Genomic DNA, 17,108 nt, shown 5'->3' on the forward strand with positions numbered 1-17,108 from the left:
AGATGATTGTGCCTGGACCAACAGCTTAAATTTGGGGCACAGCTGATACAGGTTGAGGGGCCCAGGCCTCTGACAGCAACTCAGGCTGCTCACTGCTGCTTCCAGGCTCCTGTCTTACATTTAATGCCCAGGAAACTGAGTATCTTCATCAGTAGCAAATCGACAATCTCTCCTTCCTCCGACAGCTGCAGAGGGAGAAAGAACCATGCAACTTAGGTAGGTCCATTCTCTTTGAGGGCTTTTCTTTCTAAGGGGAAACCATGGTTTTATCGTCTAATTTGGTCCCTGCCAAAGTCACTTCACTGTTTAGTGTTGCTTTTGTGTTGGAATTGACCTCCTTCTGGGAATCCCAAGGGTGTTTACTCCTGCCTTTATCCCCACAGGGTTCCTTCTTTATCCCCAGGGGGTTCCTTCTTCCCCTCCATTGAGAATGACAAGATGCCCTCCACCCCCCCCACCCACCCCCACAAAGGCTATTAGGAATTTGTGTACAAAGACCCTCATTGCTGCTGGGAATGTGAAATGGAAAACAGTTTGGTGGCTACTAGGAATTTGTGTACAAAGACCCTCATTGCTGCTGGGAATGTGAAACGGAAAACAGTTTGGTGGTTTCTCAAAATGTAAACCAAAGTAACCATATGAACATCTTGAAATAAATTTCTGGGCCCAAGATGGAGCTGCTCCTGTGCAGGGTGCCATGTCAGCAAACTGAAACTTGGATAACTTTTGTGCCTCTTTAAAGGCTCCCCTTGACCAGAAAGGCAGCATATCCAGTCAGCTAATCCCCAAACACCAGGCAAACTCCAGGCTCTATACTTATTTCCTCTTCCTTCTCATCCCAAACAAGGTTGACTCTGTGGCCCTGGCCAATCAGATACTTTCTATTTTCCCCTTCCTTGTTCATTATTCTTTACCCTACAAAAGCTTCCTGCATTCCACTCCATTTTGCAGGTCTCTGAATGGAGACAGTCCACTTCATGAAAAGTTAAAGTTTGTCATCACCTAAATTGTTTTCTTTAGTCATTGTTTTCTTTAGTCATTTTTCCAATGGGTTCTCAATCTTGGCTGTGTTTGCAAACCACATGGGAGATTTCAAGATACCAGTGCTTGGATCCTTCTCCTAGGAATTCTGTTTTTATTGGTCTCAGGTGCAGTGGCAGGCATTGCCAAAAGCCCCCAGGTGTTTCTAATGTACAGTCAGGGCTGGGAATCACTGATGTAATGAACAGAGTCCCATGAGTCAGGAGACGTGATTCTAGTCTGCCCTTCATTTGCCATGATCTTGGGGAATTAATTTCCTCTTTCTGGGCCTCAGTTACCCATCCCATGTGCAAAGGTCCCCTGGCTGTCAGAGCAGAGGTTCTGAAAATGCAGTCCCCAGACTGGTAGCATCACATCATCTGGAAACTTGTTAGAATTTCAGATTCTCAAGCTCCACCCCGGATCTCCCCAGTCAGAAACTCTGGGGGTGGGACCTGGGAATTTGTGTTTTGATGAGCCATCTGAGGGATTATGATTGGCGTTTTTTTGGTTTGTTTTAAACATTATATCTATCTATCTATCTATCTATCTATCTATCTATAAGTATAGTTGATTTACAATGTTAATTTCAGGTGTACAGCATAGTGATTCAGTATCTTTATAGGTTTTACTCCATTAAAAGTTATTGCAGAGACTTCCCTGGTGGTCCAGTGGTTAAGAATCCACCTGCCAATGCAGAGGATGTGGGTTCGCTCCCTGGTCAGGGAACTAAGATCCCACATGCTGCAGGGCAACAAAGCCCACGCTCCGCAACTACTGAGCCTGGGTGCCACAACTAGAGAAGCCTGTGCACCACAACGAAAAAGATCCTGCATGCCACAACAAAGATCCCGCATGCCACAACTAAGACCCGGTGCAGCCTAATTAATTAATTAAAAGTTATTACAGAATAAGGGCTATAATTCACTTGGGAATTATATAATATATACATACATATATATATATATATATATATATATATATATATACACACATATAATATATCCTTGTTGCGTGTCTATTTTATTTTTTATTTTTTTGGCCATGCTGCACAGCATGTAGCATCTTAGTTCCCCAACCAGGGATCGAGCCCATGCCCCCTGCAGTGGAAGCACAGAGTCTTAACCACTGCACCACCAGGGAAGTCCCAATTTTATACACAGTACTTCGTATATGATGCGTTTTAAAGTTTGAGGACCATGGTGTTAGAGCAGAACATCAGGGGCTTAGGCAGGCAGCAGCTGCAACTGTCACAGTCCCTCTTGGGCTGGCAGTTCACAAGACCAGTTCCTGGAGATCTGCTCACGGGTGCCATGGAAAGAGCACATGCCAGAGGGACCTGGGTTCAAACCTTGCCTGCCTTGTGGGCAAGCTGATAATGTCTTCAGGCCTCAGTTTCCTCATCTGCAATAGTGTTAACACCAGTGCCTCAGGATCATTGTGAGGAGGAAATAGAAGTGTGTGTGTGTGTGTGTGTGTGTGTGCACATGTAGTAATAATAGCTGTTATTACTTAGAGCAGTAATGATGGGCCTGTTTTAAAACATGCTGTGTCCCTGATGGGTCTGCGTCCTGCTTTGATACATAGAAGCAGAGAGAGAGAGTATCAGTTGTTCTGAGTGGCAGGAAAACACCTATTATGTGGAAATAAGCTATTCCTGGCCTGTCCTTAATCCCAGGGGACCCCTGCCAGGTGTCCTCCTTTGGGGCTTGTTACCTGTGTTCCTTGGTGCTGTAATAGTGCCATGGAGGAGATGGAGGTTCACATGGGTTCACTAACTCACCTGGGACTATACAGCTAACAGGAGCAGTGCCAGGGTTTCAAACCTAGGGCTCTCTGACTCTGGAGCGTGCTGGGAGACGCAGTGTGTGTGGGCCCTGAGTGTCCCTGCACATTCGTGCTGAGAATTCCAGGAATGCAAGGCTCTGGCTGGGCTTTACCCAGGCATCATCTCAGGGCTGAGTTTGCAGTGAGCAACCTCAAGGGATGAGGTGACATCCTCCTTCAGACAAAGAGCAGGCTTGCTTCTGCCACTGTAGAAACAGTGAATGCTCCAAGCTCAGTGTTCCTCCTTGGTACTGTAACTCACTGCATGGGCAAGCATCTGTCATGGCCCTTCCTGGGGAACTGACTTCAACCACCATGAAGCTCTGCTACTGCTTTTGCTGTGAGTAATGAAATCCTTTGTCTCTGACCTAGGAGTCTTGTGTCTTCTGCCAGCATCCATGAAACAGGCTAGTGTGTTAGCTTATGAGTAGGGTAAGACCTCAGACCCTGCATAATTCTTGGTTAAGGTTAAGAGCCTTCACCACTTCCTACTTGCCTGGTGGTGGACGCTTTACGTCGTACTAAGTTCCTCATCCCTGTATTGGCTCTAGCACAGGCCACCAGGCTTGGTGCACCAGGCTGAGAATGCTGGAAGCAGGATTTCCCTTCAAACTCTGAGATTGCACAGTTTCCAGGGGCCTGAAAATATGCCCTGAATGCCTCTGAATCCCCCAGCCCCTCCCCACAATGATACAGTGAGCTTGGCTCGGCCCTGTTTTGAAAGCTGCACCCTCCAATCAGACCTGGACTTGAGCAAATGTCTTTCCTCTGCTGCATGTGAATCCAGTGAGCCTTACCTTGACGCACTTTGGCGATCAGTCCCCAAGGGGACCACGTAACCTCCTCCCCGGTACACAGTGAGTTTGCCCCAGATGGGATACCCTCGGCGCTGGCTCTGGCTCTGGTACTGCCAAGCCTGGCAAAAGTCATTGCTGTTATTGAGGATGGAGGCATTCCAGCCTTCCCCATAGTCTGACAGTTCTTCAACATCCAGGGAATATGGCACACGGCATCCATCAAGAGAAGCCTGCAGCTGCAGGGCAAGAGCGCAAGAGCTTTCCTGGACCCTCACTTGGAAAATCTGGGCACTGCCCACCAGCTTGGAGTCCCCATCAGTGATAAAGTCTGGAGATGAGAAACAAGTGGATAAATCTAGCCATCAGCATCAGCTTAACACATCCCAAGCTTTCTCGCCTGGATGCTAACGTGAATTTCAGTGTACCCATTGTAGAATTAGCCAAAAGAAGTTCATGGCCAACCACAGACTACATTCAACCATTCATCACCATCTCCCCACCTTGGACCTGGTCTACTTCTTGCATAACTTCTCTTGGGGAATGGCAACTCCTACCCAGTCATCAACTTGGAGACCATTTATGTCCTTTCCCTCGATGCCCACATCCTAAGGGTCAATGAGGCCCACCAATAGTACCTTTTCAATGTTGTCTGCACCCACCCCGTCTCTCCATCACCTCTGCCCCCATCCCTACATCAGTCGCATCATTTTTGCCCAGCATCCTAACTTACCCACCCTCAACTCCAACTTCCAATGCAGCTTATACCACAGATGTGATTAGGTTACTGCCTCACCGAGAAGCTGTCAATGGCTCCTCACTTCCTTAAGCATAAACTATGAGCTTCCAGAGCCTTCATGACCTGGCCCCTGTTCCTCTCTCCTGCTCTGCTTTTCGTGGGTCCTCAACGCCTACCGTACACTGAAGTCGCACTCAACGCTCTGTAGTTCCAGGAAGTATAGTGCCTCGGTGTTTCAGGCTTGCCTTTTCTCATGTTGTCCCTTCTGCCTGGCACACCATTTCTGCCTGGCCAATTCCTGCTCAGTTATCTAAGGAGGAGGTTCTCCACTCTGCATCCAGGGAGGGCTAGGGACCCTCAGAGGGTCTCTCCTTCAAAGCATATGGCTCTGTGGTTATTGGTTCTCTGTAAGGCTGAAGTTGACAGTGACCCACAGCTGTTCCCAGAAAGGAGCTGACCCATGTCCTGGGGTGGGTGGACGGTACCTGGGTGATGACTGTCCAGGTTGCTCATGAGGGTGGTGTTGGCCCATGTGAAGAAGTCCTGAAAGTCCAGCACGGCTGAAAAGCCTCGGGTGAAGCTGTGCCCAAGGTGTCTGTTGAAGTGGTAGGCGCTGGGGTCCCCCTGCCCATAGGCCACCAGCAGCAGCATCCACAGGGAGCCCAGGTGCGCTGGGAAGGGGGGCACAGCCCCTGGTCAGGCAGAGGCCCCAGCTCCTACCAAGTCCAGGGCAGGAACTGGAAAGGCACATGGCTCAGAACAGTTGAGGTCTTGTAGACCAGCCACTCGCCCCTCTGGTGACAAAGGAATCAGTCCTTATAGGGACAGCAGAAAGAAGTAAAGTTCACAGGCCATGAGCCTCCTGCCTGGGTTCAAATCCCAGCTCTGCCACTTCCTATCCATGAGCCCTTCACAAGTGACTTAACCCCTCTGTGCCTTACTCTCCTCGTCTGTGAAATGGGGATAATTCTGTCACACAGGGTTGCGATGAGGGAGTCAACAAATTAATATTTATAAAGCACTTAAAATAGTGCCTGAACAGACTTCGTGCTGTATGAATGTTTCTTAAAAAGAATTTTTTTTAAATGGGGCTCTGGGGAGTTCCCTGGCGGTCCAATGGTTAGGTCTTGGAGCATCCACTGTAGGAGGCAGGGGTTCAATCCCTGGTCGGAGAACTAAGGTCCCACATGCTGCATGGTGTGGCCAAAAAAAAAAAAAAAATGAGGCTCTGCCATGTTGCAGTGCTGAGGATAGAGCAATAAAGATGACAGACGTGTTCCCTGCCCTCATGGAGCAGGGAACCTGTAGACAGGTGAGTGTGACCTAAGGGCCCATTAGGTACAAAGATTTAGTTTAGGAGGCCCGACATCAGAATCATGTTGGGGGATGCAGAATGTTACTGAACCAGAATCTCTGGGCCCAGGGCCTGGGAATCTGCATTCTGGCACCAAGATGACTTGTTGGGGTTCTGCCCACATCTGTCTTGTGCTTCATTCTGTACATGCAGCTCCTATGAAAGCTCCTCCACTCTGTGGTTTGGCCACATGGGCTCCCCGTGGGAGGGCAGGCCAGGGCTGCGGCAGAGTCAGCGCCCTCTTCGGAAGTAGGCCTCACCAGTGACCTGGTGGGTGGCAACTAGGGGGTACATACTACGCTCGCCCCTCCCGAGGTCTCAGCAGGACTGAGCCCCAGTTGCCCACATGGAACCCACTCACCAACCGCCTTCCATCGGCTTCCGTCTCTTTCCTGCACTTTTTTTTAAAAAATTAATTAATTTATTTATTTTTGGCTGTGTTGGGTCTTTGTTGTTGTGCACAAGCTTTCTTTAGTTGTGGTGAGTGGGGGCTACTCTTCGTTGCGGTGCGCGGGCTTCTCATTGTCGTGGCTTCTCGTTGTGGAGCACAGGCTCTAGGCGCGCAGGCTTCAGTAGTTGTGGCACGTGGGCTCAGTAGTTGTGGCTTGCGGGCTCTAGAGCTCAGGCTCAGTAGTTGTAGCGCACGGGCTTAGTAGCTCCGCGGCATGTGGGATCTTCCCAGGACAGGGCTCGAACCCATGTCGCCTGCATTGGCAGGCAGACTCTCAACCACTACGCCACCAGGGAAGCCCTCTTTCCTGCACTTTTTCCTACCAGTGCTTCTCAGGATCGCCTCCCACACCAACTACTTGTGTCCAGATCTGCCTGTGGGGGAACCCAGACTAAGACACACAGTGAGGTTTGAAAGCCTCTGGTCAGCAGGCCAGAGGAGCCTCTCTGACGACACAGCCTTTGGGCTGAGAATTGAAGAATAAAAGGAATTAACCAGAGGAAAAGGCAGGGAGGAGGGTGCACACATTCCAGGCAGACTAGATGCCACAGGGCCTGGGTCAGGAGCTGCAGGACGCAGTGTCACTGGAGCTTAGGGCACAAGGGGCCGAGAGAGGTGACCTGGGTGGGTGGAGCACAGCAGGGAGTTTGGACGTTATCCAGGGGCCTGGAAGAGCCATGGAAGGATTTTAAGTTTAGGGGAGAAGCTGGGGAGAGTTGATATCTGGGGCGATGGGCCCAGAAGCAGTGTGGGCCTGTCAGAGATTGTACCACATCTGCTCAAATCTATGTTGAGAACCAGCGAGTGGGAAGGTTGCTCGTAAGTAATCTTGGCTGCCTACCCAAGATTTCTCAGATTAAGGCAAGTGTTTTCTGTTCCTTGAGGTGGGTGGTTTTCATTTTCTCAACGTCAGAGGCCAGAGGCTTCTGGTAGATGTCCCTTCTGCTGTTTCTTCGTGCTCGGAACAAGGCAGAGGGGTCTGTGAAAGCAAGGGCACAAGGACAGTGCCCCAAATGGGCAGTGGAACCAGCTTGTACATTTGCAACCAAGAGACTCCCCTCACCAGGTACAACGGGATCCACTGTTCCTCCTCCTTGGGAGCCATTTCCCAACGCTACCCTCCATGCCTCTGCCCGTGCTATCCCAGTGCTCAGAATTCCATCCCTTCTTCTCCAGCTGGAGAATTCTCCTCATACTGAAAGCACAGATGCCTTCCTCACCTGAAGTCTTACTGATTCCTGGATGCTGTCTTTCTGTGTTCCTGAACTCTAAGATGGATCCCAATGCTTCCAAAACTTGGAAGGATGGAAGGATGAAGGTAACTAATATCTCAAAGTCCTGTTATATGTAATTCCAAGTATCTTCTTTTTCAAACCACCTTATTGACCTATAATGTTCATAATTTTCACCCGTTGGAAGCCTGCAATTCAGTGATTTTAGTAAATTTGGAGAGTTGTGCCACCATCACCACAACCTAGTTTTAGAACATTTCTGTCACCCCTAGAGGTTTCCTCATGTCCCTAAAATTGGTCTCTATTCCCACTCTATCCCCACCCTTAGCCCCATTAATTTTCTTTCTGTCTTCATAGATTTTTTTTTCTGGACTTGTCATATAAACAGAATCATATGTACATAGTTTCTTGTATCTGGCATCTTTCACTTAGCACAATGGTTTGGTGTTTGTCCATGTTGTGTATATTAGTAGTTAGTTTCTTTTTCTTTTCCTTTCTTTTTTTTTTTTTTTTCTCCCGTGCCACGTGGCTTGCAGGACCTTAGTTCCCTGACCAGGGATCAGACCTGGGCCCCCTGCAGTGGAAGCGTAGAGTCCTAACCAATGGACCACCAGGGAATTCCCTGTAGTTAGTTTCTTTTTATTGTTGAGTAATATTCCATTGTACAGACATACTACCTTTTGTTTATCCATTCACCTGTTGATGGACATTTGGATTACTCCTAGTTTGGTCTATTAAGAATAATGTTGCTATGAATGTGTTGTGTGGACATATATTTTCATTTCTCCTGGGTAGATTCCTAGGAGTGGCTAAATATCTTTTGACTGTTACAAATAAAGCTTCTGTGAACATTTGTGTACAAGTTCCTCTATGAAAATAATTCTTCATTTCTCTGGGATAAATGCCCAGGAGTGTAATTTCTGGGGTGTACGGTAAGCCCATTTTTAGTTTTGAAAGGACCTGCCAAACTTTTCCAGAATGGCTATACCATTTTACATTCCCACCAGCAACGTATGAATGCTCGTTTCTCTGCATCCTTGTCAGCATTTGGTGTTATCACTATTTTTAGCCAGTCTGATAGGGGTATATTGACCCAACTACCCTTTGGATCCATGCTCCTCTGTCCACTCCCACTGCTAATGCATGCCATCTCTAGCCTGGACCATTTCAGTAGTTTTCCTACTGGCCTCCGCACTTCTACTTTTGACCCAGTACCTCTGGTCTCCAAGAGCATTCACAAAATCACGAATCCGATCATGCTGCTCTCCTATTTAAAACACTCCAAAACCCCGGCATTGCCCCAGGCCCTACGGGGCCCTGTATGACCTGCTCCCCATCCACCTCTCTGCCCTCATCTTGAAGCATTCCTTCCATGCACACACAGCTCCCCATGCTCTGGCCACCCTGTCAATAATTGCTATAAAATGACAAGCTCTTGTCCCACCTCAGGGCCTTTGCACATGCCCAGTGTTCAGACCCTCCCTCTCCCATCCTCTAGGAGCCGCCCTCTTATTCTACCCCCTCATTCTCTCTTACAAGTTGTTTTGTGCATTTACTTGTTTAATGTGTCTTCCCAGATGGGCTGTTCATTCCAAGAGCAGCAACCTGTTCCATCCAGTCAGTGCTGTGTTGCCAGGGCTGAGGCTGAAAGTGGGGATTGACTTCAAATGGGCAAGAGGGAACTTTTGGGGGTAAGTTCCAAAAAGTTTTGGGGGTAAGTTCCAAAAAGCTGTTCTAAATCTGAATTGTGATAGTTGCACGACTCTATAAATTTACTAAAATCAGTAATTATACACTTACAATGACTGGATTTTATGTAAATCATGTTCCGAAGCCATTGTACTGCCTGGGAAAGTACTCCCTGGATAATTGCCAAAGGAATTACTGAATGAATATTTGATTGGTCAGGAGGCTGTCGTCTCTTTGGAGAAGAATTACTCTTATGACTTGGGAAGATGGTTTTAATGCACTTTTTGGATCTACAAAGCCAAATCCCTATTGTAAGGCAGAAGAATACAGTCCCATGAGGAGGTCACCACACTGCATGATGACGTAGGGATGTGGCCTTTCGTTTGTTCCTGTTTTACTTTCCCTGAAAGTCAAAATCTCTGTATAGACTGTTAGAGTGTTGAATCTGTTCTGTTTGCTTGTTTGTTTTCTGTAATTTTCTTATTGGAGACACTCTCAGGAGTTTTGGCTGGGAAGTGAGAAATCAGGTTGGGGGAAAGAGGGCTGGTCATGGGCTCCTCTGACCAGTCAGCATGGCTGTGTTCCACTAAAACTCTTTACAAAAACAGGCGCTGGGCTAGATTTGGCCCCCTGGCTGTTGTTTGCAGACCTTTGTCTTAGAACCCTAATTATAGCTCCCTCACACCCCTCACCCACACAAGCTTGTTGTTGTTTGGTTGTCTAATGACCTGAGCCCTGGGGAAGAAAGCTGCTTGTTTGGGATTACACAGAGGATGATGACCCTTGCAGAACTGGACCCCATGGTGCCTCTTCATGCTTAGGTGTCAGAGAGAAGGGCTCGGAAAGGGGAGGAACAGGTTGCCCAAGAGACAGAGGAGGAGTCACTTGTCCCTGGATGGATTGGGGGTGCTTCAATAGTCAGGGTGAAGGCTGATGGGGAGCGAAGGTCTGAGGCCGGGACCACCCAGTGTCTGGGCTCCACGGGGCTTTCTCAGCCTTGTCAGGTTCCAGAGCCCTGCCTGCACCCGGACACCATTACCTGGGCCAGAGACGCATCCCAGGAGGGGGGCCACAGGCTCCTCCTCATCCTCCACTGTCTTCAACGCCAGCGCAAAGAAAGCAGCGAACCCCAGCACCTGGAAAACACCCACTGTGAACCCCAAGCCTGGGTTGGAAACTCCCTGTCAATTCCTGGTCTGAGCTTGGGTGGAACAGGAGCCACACTTGTGTCCTGGGTGCAGGAGCCATGCTCTGGGGAAGCCATCCTCTGCAGAGAGGGGACGTGGTCATAAAGGGTCAGGGGCAGGGCTTGCGTGCCTGGCCACCAACCAGGCAGAGACAGGCAAATCCTTGAACTCACGCTGCTTCCAGCATTCTCCGAGCCCTCCCACCTGCTGGTCTTCTGCTGCTCGGCCTTCCTCTTGCCCCTCAGACTCGCTAGCATAGCTGCTTACACCTGCCTCCTCCCTCCTCGCCTCCCTCACTTCCTTTCTGTGTTAAGTAATTCCTTCCATTACATTCTCTCTGCACCTTCAGTGCACAAGCACAGTAGGATTCTGTGGTTGATTGGGGAACAAAAAGGTTCAGGACTCTGTTCTTAATATTCTCAGACTAGATTGGGGGAGGTGTCAGGAGCTGATTAAGTCTCTGATGAAGGCAGTTCAGGGCAGAATGAGGGTGGGGGATTCTGTGATGCCTCGTAGGTGGAAGGATTTTCTCTAAATATTCCCTCACTTGTGCAGCTCCCCCGACACAGTGTTCCTACTGCCTGGCTCCTTCCAGGCGGGGCTCAGGGTCTCTTTGACTCTCACTGCTCTCTTATGTAATTTTACATTTTCAGAAATAGGAGCGTATTTCCAGTTCATGCACACATTTAATGGCTTGGTGGGTTTTTTTCTGAAGGTAAAGTTTGTGTAAGTTGCTGGCCCATCTCACAATCAAAAGCATCCTAGACCTGAGGAAATATGATATCATTCCTATTTATACATGTGGCCTAAGGGCAAGATTTTTTTGTGACCTTATCCTCTTAACCTCAGGTTTTCTCATCTGTAAAATGGAGGCGAGGCCCCTCCTAAGGGTGATTGTGATGATGAAATGTCAGCCTCTGGCCCTGAGGGAGCATGGGTTATCCTGGTAATTACCTTCCTGCCCCAGGTCCACACAGAAGTGGTGCTCCACGTGGGTTTGTTGAATGAATAGATTGAATAGATGAAGGAATTGCTGAAGCCTAAGAACTGGGCAGCTGGCAGGAGGGAAATCATGGGCGGAGGGCAGGAGGGCAGGAGGGCAGCCACACAGGGGTCCTGACCTTCAGGGGCTGGGTGACAAACACACTCTCCACGAAGGAGACGGCCATGGAGATGAGCCACTTGAGGGGGCTGGCCCGCCCGTAGTGCAGGCCATAAGAGCATGGTGAAGAAGGCTGCCACTCCGCTGGTGGCTGCCACCAGGAGCCAGCCCACCAGGACACACCACCAGGGGAGGCCTCGAGGGGGCTTGCTCGCCTGCAGGGAGCTGCAAGAGAGGATGGGTATAATCAGGGGGGCACCATTTGGGCTCCAGTTCAAACCCTGCCCCAACCCTACCAGCTGCGTGACCTTGGCCAAGCTCCTTGACCCCTCAGACCCTCAGTATTCTCCTCTATCCTATTCTGTATTCTATCCAGTACACATACATATATTCTATTCAGGTCACCTTTATTCAGTGCTTACTAGGAGCCAGTCACCATGCAAACTGCTTTATACAGGTTTTCTCTGTTATTCCTCATGGCAAGTCTAGAAGGCTGGTACTTAAGTTTTTATTATGAAAATTCCCCATTATATGGAAATCAGTGAGTACAGTGAACCCTCATCAACTACTTTCAACAACCATCACCTCCTTGTCAAATGTGTATCATCTATCTCCACATGCTTTCTTTTTTTTTCTGGAATATTTAAAAATAAATTTCATACATGATATAAAATCGTCACCAATTATTTTAGAATACACCTCAAAAAAATGGTCATTTTTTCACTGAATTATGGTGCTATTGTTGGGGAAGAAAAAAAATTTCCCTCTACCCTTTCTAGATTCTTCTGTCTGGTCTAAATTAACACGAGAGAGATTAACAGGGGAAAAAAATTTTAATTACATACGTATAGGGGCTCCAGAAGAATATAGGGCTCAAGGACAAGTTAGGCAACTGAGGGTTATGTGGCATCTCAGAGAAAAAGGGGGTAGGGGTTTGGGACCTCAAAGGGGAGGAAGGCAGTTCACATGGAGATGAAAGCAAATGTTTGGTAAACAAAATGTTTGCTATGCCAGCAGTGACAATGGGACCCTGGAGAGGACTTTGGTCTCCAGGCCCTTCCACGCTTAGCCCACAGGCTGCTCTTCATGGACCAGGCCCTTTGAAATTCTTCTTAGGTTTGAACCAGGAGACAGGCATTATCATTCCCATGTTACAGATAAGGAAACTGTGGCTCAGAGAGGATGAGGGGCTTGTCCAAGAGTGTGCAGCTAGGAAACACCCATGTGAAAATGGTTATAAACTGTAAAGTGCTGTACAAAGGGCTCTAACCGTCATCTGGCAAAATCACCCTGTTCAAAGTCCTCTTCCCTGAATTTGTGCAGTCCATAATCGCTGCTTCTTGGGGAGATCTGGATGAATAACCTTCCGAGGTACCGGGATGCGCTCTCCTTGCAGGCCCCAGGCTGGGAGCACCCAAGGGAGTGTATTACCTCGAGTGTGCTGGAGGCGGGGTTCCGGGCTGTCCACCCAGGCAGCCCTTCAGGGTCTGTAGCTGCCCCAGTGCCTGGGTGTGGCTCTGGCCCTGGGAAAAGCCCTGGGGCTCCAGCAACAGCAGCTCTTGCTCTAGGTGCTCCAGCTGAAGGTAGAGACACTGCCTGTAGGCACTTGGGCCCACCTCAGGCCTGGGGCACTGCATTTTTTCTGGAGGACAAGGGAGAGAAAGAGCATCAGCTGGTGCTGAGTGACAGAGCAGACCGCGTGCAATAGAAACAGGAGTGTTAGTAATGGCTTTCTTGTATCGATCGCTTACTGTGTGCCAAACCATGAGGAATCTGAGGATCAGAAAGATGGGATACTTGGCTCATATGGTCAGTTAGGATTTGAATGTTTCGCTTTTAGTCTTTTATCAAGGGCATTTTCAAAATTTCCTTACACGTAGAAGAGACAGGAATAGTATACCCATTGCCCTCCTGCAGCAATTACCCACATTTTGCCAAAATTGTCTCGCCTCAGCCCTCCAATTTTTTTTTTCTGCAGTACCTTAAGCAAATCCTAGACATAATGTCTCTCATCAGCAAATATTTTAATACGTACAAGATTTGAATTTGAACCCAAGTTTGCCTGTTGCCAAAGATGGTATAAGTCTTAATCTTTTCTTTTTAACTTTTTATTATGAAAAAATTTAAATTACAAAAGTAAAGAGAATGAAGAGATGAACCTATACCCATTGCTCAAAATTATCACCTCATCCTATTACCAGTCCTGTTTCGCCTGCACCCCACCCACCCTCTCCATGTGGATTATTTTGAAGTAAATTCCAAGCCCCAATGTCCTGACACTAAATATTTTAATATGCTCCTATGGAAGAAGAGGACTCCTTTTAAAAACAAAACCACAATGTGTCTTTATCAATTTTTAAAACAATAATGATAGTCCCTTAATAGCGTGAAACAACCAGTCAGTGGAGAAGTTTCTCCCCGTTATCTCTGAATGTTTTTCTACAGTTCGTTTGTTCAAATTTCAGTTTCCTTAAGTTTTTTTTTTTTTTTTTTTTTTTTTAAAAAACAAAGGTGTTGGGCTTCCCTGGTGGCGCAGTGGTTACGAATCCACCTGCCAGTGCAGGGGACACGGGTTCGAGCCCTGGTCTGGGAAGATCCCACATGCCACGGAGCAACTAAGCCCATGCACCACAAATACTAAGACTGCTCTCTAGAGCCCGTGAGACTCAAGTACTGAAGCCCACAGGCCTAGAGCCTGTGCTCCGCAACAAGAGAAGACACCAGAATGAGAAGCCCGTGCACTGCAATGAAGAGTAGCCCCCGCCTGCTGCAACTAGAGAAAGCCCACGCGTAGCAACGAAGACCCAACGCAGCCAAAAATAAATAAATAAATAAATTTATTTTTAAAAAAATTGATATTTAAAAGAAAAAAACAAAAATTAAAAAAAGGTGTTTTTTTGGTTTTAAATTACAGAGGTAATACATATTCATTGCAAGAAAAAAACAAATTTGAACCTTTTCATTATTCCCCAAGCCTTCTAAGGGAAGCTTGGACTCTCCAGGTGGAACCAGGCCTGGGTCCCTGGAGCCTGAGCTGGGAGGCCGGTGCCCAGGGGCACATTCTCTTGGGACAGGAAGGGCCCAGGTCTGGACCAGTGTGCATCTTCACAAGGGGTGCGTGAAACTGGATATAGAACATGGCAAAATGGAGCACCCTGACCCCAGGACCCCTCCCCAGTCACCAGTGAGAAGTGAATGAGAAAATAACAAGTGATGTGGAGAAGGCTGTGGCTCAGACCCGATGTTGGTAAAGACCTGGCAACATTGGCTCTGACTCCCTCTGACTCAGGCCTCCTACCCCCCCCTCCCTCCTGGGCCTCCCTCACTGAAGCCACAGCTAATGGTTCCAGCATCAACAGCCTTTGTGTTGTAAGCATTCCGGCAATGTTTCCGGAAGATACCATCATTTGCAATCATAAACACTTACTGAATCCTTGCTTTGTGTCAGACTCGGGTCTAAGTGCTTCATGTGTCGTATGATCTCATTCAGTCCTCAAAACAAGCCAAGGAGCTGGGTGGATCAGCACTTCCGTTTTATAGGGGGGAGGAAATAGTCTCAGAGAGGTTAAACAACTGTCCAAAGTTGCACAGCTGCTTTTGCATCTGGGAGAGCCCCAGGTCTGGCCAACTTCAGAGTCCTTGTTCTAAGGCCCATGCTGTGAATGCCAAAGTCCCCCAAACCCCAAAGACCCCAAACAGGGCCAAGTGTCCAGCGTGGGCATCAGCAGAGCTACTGCAGGGACGACCTTCATGGGCAGCCCAAGCCCAGCTCTTCAGGGCTAATCCTCCAGAGTGGCTGGAACACGGGGGTCAAAGTAGGGCTGACCATGGGGTCAGCATAGGCCTGGCCAGGAGGGAGTGCTACAGTAAGGACTTGGAACCTGGTCTTGAGGACAGTGGCTCTCAACATTCAGTGTGCATAATAGTCACAAAAGTGACTGGTAAAAAATGCAGATTCCTGGCCTCACCTTAGAAAATTTAATTCACTGTATCAGAGATGGAGCCAAGAGTTATGAATTCAAACTCCCTAATCTACAGACCCCATTTTTATATTCTAAACAAGGTTTAGACTGTGACCAGCCTTGTGTTTTAAAAATGGCAGCATTCTTAACCCACACTATCCAATATGGCAGCCACTTGCCACATGTGACTTTTTAAAATTTAAAAGTTTTTTTGCTTTCTAGTGCCCTGACCAGAGATTAAACCCCGGCCCCCAGAGTTGGGAGTGCAGAGTCTTATCCACTGCACCACCAGGGAAGTCCCTCAAAAGACATTTTCAAAGGTGTGTATCAATTGCAAGTGAGGGTTGCAGGAGAAAGAGAAGGTGATTCTGAATTTTTAGTATTTCATAGGAATAACAAGGAAGAGGAACAGGTTTTTACGGGAAGATATATATGGTTTAGTTTTTTTTAATAAACTTATTTATAAAATTTAAAATTAAAATAAAAAATTTAGTTCCCTAGTCACACTAGCTACATTTCAAGTGTCAATAGCTACATGTGGCCAGTGGCTGCCATATTGGTCAGTGCAGATATAGACCATTTCTGTCACTGTGGGAAGTTCTATTGGACAACCTGATCTAGACACTGGAGGCAGCGATCTGGGTGGAAGATGGAAAGGAAAGGGGCAAGAGCAGAGCCAGAGAGACTAGTTCAAACCAGAATAATGTGCAATACGTATGTGCAGCTCTACACACAATTCATGATTTGGCAACAAGCAACGTGAAAGCAGTGCAAGAGATGCTTAGGGGCTAAAGAGCACATGGTTGGAGACCCTGTTGTGGGCTCGGAGGTTGGGTTGCTCCCCTGAGGAAGGGACACATCAGCCAAGAATAAAGTCTGAGTAGGCATTGGTCAAGTGAAGAGAGGAGAAAGAACATTCTAGATCAGAGGACAAGCATGTGTGCAGGCCTTAGTGGGAAGGCAGCTTGGCGTTGTGTGGAGAGCAGGATGCCTGTGGTACTGCGCGGGAGGCGGTGGCGAGTGGTTGGAGTGGAGGCTGGTGAGGGAGACCCCCCAGTAGGACCTCTTGACTCCCTTGTGATGGTGAGACAGACGTGGCCCTCGGTCCTGCGTCCACCTGGCCCCAACGGCCCAGAAATCTTAGGACTCACTTTTCACGTGTACAAACCCAAGAGTGAGTGTTAAAGGGCTCCCTGGCTGGCTGGCTTCCTTCCAGAACACCTGCCCTGCTTTGTTCTGCTGACAGACGACGTCTTCCACCGAGGCCAGCAGTTGGTTGATGTCCACTGAGTTCGCGAAGTCCCAGCCCGAGCAAGGGGGTGGCACCTTCAGAGCTTTGAACAAGGAGCTGACGAGTCTCCACAAATCCTGCAAGTCACCCAGGGGGAAGGGGACGTGAGCTACAGGTGAGGGGGCAGCAGAGTGGTCAAGAGCACTCGCCCTGGGGCTGGACAATCTGGGTCTGAATCCCAGCTCTGCCTACTGAGACATGACATTGGGCCACCCTGAGCTTCTGTTTTGTCCCCCATAAAAATCCGTCTTCTAGGATTTCAACTGATACATTCCAGGCTGTATTCCTTGAAGTGTGGAACACAGTAGGTGCTCAATAAATGCTTAATGTGTGCATGAATGCAGAGGGAATTCTTTCTGTGTGCTTCCAGCCTGCAATCTGTTTGAAAGTACAATATTTTGTACATAGTAGGTATGCAAAAATGTGTTTGCGTGTGTGTATATGTTGTAGGTGTTTGCGT

At 48.1% G+C, this 17,108-nt stretch overlaps 1 protein-coding gene across 1 annotated transcript in view; it reads right to left on the reverse strand.

Annotated features, from left to right (window-relative positions):
• Positions 1–25: 25 nt before the first annotated feature.
• LOC132479696 (polycystin-1-like protein 2) overlaps positions 26–17,108 on the reverse strand; it is a 67,870-nt gene continuing 50,787 nt past the window's right edge. The window contains 11 exon segments of the mRNA XM_060083186.1: positions 26–116; positions 118–185; positions 3,340–3,343; positions 3,645–3,972; positions 4,866–5,051; positions 7,027–7,164; positions 10,146–10,242; positions 11,415–11,510; positions 11,512–11,620; positions 12,827–13,037; positions 16,509–16,725. Coding sequence (XP_059939169.1) covers positions 26–116; positions 118–185; positions 3,340–3,343; positions 3,645–3,972; positions 4,866–5,051; positions 7,027–7,164; positions 10,146–10,242; positions 11,415–11,510; positions 11,512–11,620; positions 12,827–13,037; positions 16,509–16,725 — 1,545 coding nt within the window.

The sequence above is a fragment of the Mesoplodon densirostris genome, chromosome 19, assembly GCF_025265405.1.
Source record: "Mesoplodon densirostris isolate mMesDen1 chromosome 19, mMesDen1 primary haplotype, whole genome shotgun sequence".
NCBI lineage: Eukaryota > Metazoa > Chordata > Mammalia > Artiodactyla > Ziphiidae > Mesoplodon > Mesoplodon densirostris.